This window comes from Larimichthys crocea, chromosome I (assembly GCF_000972845.2).
Source record: "Larimichthys crocea isolate SSNF chromosome I, L_crocea_2.0, whole genome shotgun sequence".
In the NCBI taxonomy this organism is placed as follows: domain Eukaryota; kingdom Metazoa; phylum Chordata; class Actinopteri; family Sciaenidae; genus Larimichthys; species Larimichthys crocea.
In genome coordinates, this window is record NC_040011.1 from 28,100,359 (window position 1) to 28,105,294 (window position 4,936).

The 4,936-nt window shown below is 44.3% G+C and overlaps 1 protein-coding gene across 1 annotated transcript; it reads right to left on the reverse strand.

Moving 5' to 3' along the window:
* Positions 1-366: 366 nt before the first annotated feature.
* On the reverse strand, positions 367-4,646 carry rap2c (RAP2C, member of RAS oncogene family). Its single transcript, XM_010739197.3, has 3 exons — positions 3,685-4,646; positions 2,330-2,615; positions 367-1,745 (listed from the first exon to the last, which is right to left on the reverse strand). The coding sequence occupies exons 1-2, from the start codon at positions 3,955-3,957 to the stop codon at positions 2,337-2,339; spliced, it is 552 nt and encodes a 183-aa protein (XP_010737499.1). The 5' UTR covers positions 3,958-4,646; the 3' UTR covers positions 367-1,745; positions 2,330-2,336.
* Between the last annotated feature and the right edge of the window lie 290 nt (positions 4,647-4,936).

A 4,936-nucleotide genomic window follows, 5' to 3' on the forward strand; every position in this document is an offset into this window, starting at 1 on the left:
TTACCTGGAAAGCTAAACAAGGAGCTGTAAAGATGAGCTGAGCTGCAGATTCAGGTGATAATTTTAGATTTATCACCATGAGCGACCCCTTTCATGTTCATCCATTTGATAATTTGTTGTTATAAAAACATTTATTATAGCAAATATATTTTACAGTAGTGTGATCAGTTAAGCAAACTGGGAGGTGGTGAGGATTTGCATGTGATCAGTAGCAAAAATGTGACCTGATTAAGATGAAAATTCTACTTTTTGTTGTCGGTTTCTGAAGCTGAAATGATCGGCTCAAGGTCATCAGGAGGAAGATTAATCACAGACCTGGTTGCACATCAATCAAAGATAATAGTGTAAAACTCCAAGACAAAAGCAGAAAGGCCAGTGTGTTTATTACTCAATGACGACAACTGTTTCTTTCAGAAGAGAAAATAAGAGACATGAGACCAGGGTTCAACAGAAATCATTTAAGGCTCTGTTAAAACCTCAGCTTCTGAAAAAAAAAAAAAAAAAAAAACCCCAAAAGAACAATGTACCATGTATCCTGAAAAGTCACAAAAAGCAAAAAACTAGTATAAAATTAAAAGATTAAAACCGGCTACCCATGTCATTAGTTTTTAATAAATAGGTTACTATAAGAAAAAAGAAAAATACAAAGTTAAATCTGATTAACTGTGCCAAAACGTTTTATCAAACCACATTGCAGCGGGAGTTATTTGATGACAACAAATCAGCGTCTCCAGAATTTAAAGCAACACACGTCATGTGGTCAACGACGAATATGCACTGTGAGCTTCCTTTGGTCGTTCCAAAATCATTCCCCCACAGAGACTCCTCAAGAAAACGGAAAATGGAAGACCTGCGTCCACGAGATTCATGCCTTGTAGAGACGTTGACAGAATTCAGGCTAAAAACAGTAAAATGGCTCTTCCTTATCACTTCAAGTTGATTTAGTAGAACATTTTCAATTTTGAGCATGCATGTTTTCAGATGAGTTTAAACTGCTTCAGGCTACTGCGATGATAAAACAGTGAACGTTTGGACCACAGGGCAGCAGAATGGACTGGTGGAGGAAGTGACCGTCCCGTTGATGTAAATGTTACAGGTTTAATCCACAGAGAGTTGTACATCCTGTCTAAGTTTCCTTAAGATAAAAAAAGTCACACTGCAGTACCACAATGCCGTAGTCTGAACTATCTAAGACAAGATTTTCCAAAATAAAACCAGCAGTATACCTGGGCAGCAAACTGGTCGAAGTCTGCATGCTTAAAAGTCAAAATGTTTCAATATTATGAAATACTTTGTCAAATTTCAAACTTGAGACATAATACAAGTAATAATAAAGTATATAATAGTGATTAAAGCAGCTTTAAAAAGAAGCTGCAACCTCACAAACACTCCTGCTTATTATTTCAGGGATACTTCTGACTAAAAGGAGGAAGAAAAAAAAAGAAGACTGAAATTCACAGATGGCCTATCTTGCTCATAACAAGTCTGTCTGTCTGGCTCCACCCTGGGTCATTGCAAAGGCCGTTGAGGTTGCAGCAGAAACGTCTTTGAACAGTTATGATATCAAAAATAGGGCCGTCGTCTTTCCTGTCAGGTGCTCTGTGACACACAGTCAGAAACCACCTTGAACAGAAACTTTACCAGCTATGGAAAGTTTTGTTTTTTTTGTCAGTAGGCTCAAAAAGTCAGGTTGTCCGTCAGGTTAATGGTTCATCAAAATCCTTGTGGCGATCCAGGCGAACGATCTGTAAACACACACAAAAAAAAGAGAACTTTAAATGGCTAAAACCAGAACTCTGTGTGTGCATATGTGAGCGGTGGTTAACACAGGCAACATCTGTCACCGAATCTAAAGTGAACTTCCTGTTTTGGAACATAATTTCTTTTTCAGGATGTCACATTTTCCTCTTTCTACAGCGCTGGCTCGCAGGACTGTCTGCTTCATTAGTCTCTACTCTTCAGGGTCTTTTCTGTCCCCGGCGCTGAGCTCTGCTCATACAGTTGTGTTCTCCATGCTGCATACTTTCTGCGATCTTATGATAACAAGCTAAACCAACGGTTTGCGCGGAGCAGCACCACCCACTCGTCTTTCTCACTTCGAAGCAAACCTCTCCTCTCCCTTACACTGCACTGAAAATGCCACACAGTCATCCATGTGCCACATTTCTCCTCGGCTTGTGAACCATTTTTACACTGGCGCTGCAGGGACATTTTATCACATTTTGTAAAATTAGTGAGCGGCCAACTGTGCTGTGCTTGTGAGCTCTTTGGCACAGCCCCAGTATGAATGCAGCCATGCAAAGAAAGATAGTAATGGCAGTGCTCGTACCTCTTCCTCACTGTACCACACAGGCTGTGCAGCACTGCTCCTGTTTCTCCGGCAGCGTGGAATAATTCATCTGTCGGACGATCTCTGCGAACAGCTCGTCTACCATCGTCTTGCTCTTGGCAGAAGTTTCAATAAAAGGGCAGCCCCACTCTTGAGCCAGAGCTCGCCCATCTGACCCGGCGACCTCACGCTCAGACTCCAGGTCAACTTTGTTCCCGACCAGGATCAACGGCACCTTTTCGAAGCGCTTCACTCGCACTATTTGGTCTCGCATTGGTCTGATGTCCTGAAAGATAAAGAGGGAAATCAGTGTGGTTTCTCATGAAAATCACGCGCTGTTTGTAGCACTGGCACAGTGGGTCAATGTAGTCGTTTTTCTGGACACACATATGGTCAAAAAAGTTTTTCGAGGGCACGGTCAATGTGAGTGTAACAAAATGCAGACAAACTCAAAGCTGCAAAAAGTCAAAATCAGTGGCTCACCAATGCATTCATTCATTCCAATCAGAGTCTTTCCAATAAAACACATTGTGAAGACACGAATGGTTCAATAATTGTGAACTTCTACACGCTTACTCTAAAAGAAAGAGAAAAACTTTGCCTGTTATCACACACTGCTTTCAGCTTTTGAGATCAAACTGAGCTGCATGTGGCCTATGAACTAAAATGAGTTTGACACTGCTGGTTTAAATAATGAATAAAGTTTGAAGGTGAAACAGATCAACAGATCAAGAACATACATATATATATTAAACGGTTTTCTTTCTCTTTGTAAAGCCTGTTACAACGTTGCTGTTTCCTGTTAGTAGAAAACATAAACCACTTTCATACACTCACACTATGTGTGACAACAGTATAGAATGAGAGTTAGTTACGCTGTGTAGCATTAGTAAACAGTATGTAAATCTCTTTATTAAATTTAGTAAATCTCAGCTTTTGTTGCGGTTCCCAGTTTGGCTGGATTGAAATGTTTTGGTGACTCTGAGGCGAACATGTGTCTCTTTTTCCTGCATACAGTTACAAATCCACTGCGGTGTATTAGTCAATTATTGTTTGTGCAATATAGCAGGTAGCACAGATCCACCTACACACTGATGCCATTTCATCAGGAGAGCATCATAACATGAGTTAGGGTTGCTCCAGCGTCTCTGGCTTAAATGAATGTCACCAGATCACTTTTTTTTTTCTCCATGTAATTTCGGTGCTTGAATAAAACGTGGATGGTGCAGAGCTCTGCAATTAGCAGCACTGCTTACACCCACACACAGTCTATATGTGTCCTGATAGCTGTGAGCTGTCTCCACCTGTGTGTGTGTGTGTGTGTGTGTGTGTGTGTTAAGGTGCTCATCAGGTACCTGGAAAGACTGCTGGTTGACCAGACTGTAGACCAGGATGAAGCCCTGTCCGTTCTTGATGTACAGGTCTCTCATGGAGGCGAACTGCTCCGTCCCCGCCGTGTCCAGGATCTCCAGCACGGAGGGCGACGAGTCCACCTCGATCTCCTTTCGGTAGAAGTCCTCGATGGTCGGGTCGTATTTCTCGATGAAGGTGCCGGTGACAAACTGGACGGTCAGCGCGGACTTGCCGACGCCGCCGCTGCCCAGCACGACCACTTTGTACTCTTTCATTGGGGCGGGCTAACGTAGCAGCTAACGACTCAGCTACACTGCTATACTCGCTCCGGAAACATTGAAATATCCAACAAGCGAACCGATGAACACAAGGCGACGCAGAATAACTCCTCTTCGTTCACACAAACCCAAATGTCACACTCATACTCACTGTTTGTCTCGAGCTGCTGGCGGATAAAAGTTGCTGTCCGTGATCGGTAACTCTGGCGCTAGCTAGCCTCGGAGCTAGCTCGCGGTGCCATGCCCGAGCCTCGAGCCTTCACACCCGAGCTGAGGAGCCACGCGCACCGGGGACTCACCGGACGACCTGCCGCCGGTCAGGGTGACACACATTACACCTCCAGCGACAGACAGCATGCCAACTGCGCCCTACACACACAGACCGAGCAGCCCGCCGGTGTCACTAAACGCAGCGGTGGTTGTGTCCGTCCGTCCGGGCCTGGTTCTGGTTCCGGCCCACCCCGGCGCTTCGGCACACGGGCGTGCTATCGATTGACAACCCGCAGATTAAAAATAATAATCCGAGCGCCCATCGGGTGCAGTTTGTAGCTGCTCCGGTGTGTGTGCGGCAGTTTGATCCCAGAAAGGAGAGCTGCTCCTACAGACTGATTTCCTGAAGCTAACAGGCGGACTTCCGCTAACGACAACACGACGACGCCAGGACTTTCAAAATAAAAGTCTGATCACGACAGCAATAAACTCCACTGGAGTTTAAAGATGCACAGGTGCTGCATGCAGGGGCGCCGCCAGGAATTTTGGGCCCCATGACATAAAACTCAAATTGGGCCCCCTCTGTGCAGCTGTTGTCACCACATCTCTCGGACCTAAAACTATCCCATCAAAAGCTTTACATAACTCTAATCAAAGGCTTGCAACTGTTTTGCGTCCTGTAGTTCAACACTAGTACTAGCACAATATTTACTGCTGGTGATTTGTACATGCATGCAAGTCTGCATACAGTATGCAGTGCAGTTCA

What these genes read in the sequence shown, in the direction of transcription:
- rap2c (XM_010739197.3), bottom strand. Translation starts at nt 3,957, where the DNA reads ATGAAAGAGTACAAAGTGGTCGTGCTGGGCAGCGGCGGCGTCGGCAAG. An exon ending in TCAACCAGCAGTCTTTCCAG is followed by an intron (nt 2,616 to 3,684) that starts GTACCTGATGAG and finishes TTTATCTTTCAG; the next exon opens with GACATCAGACCAATGCGAGA.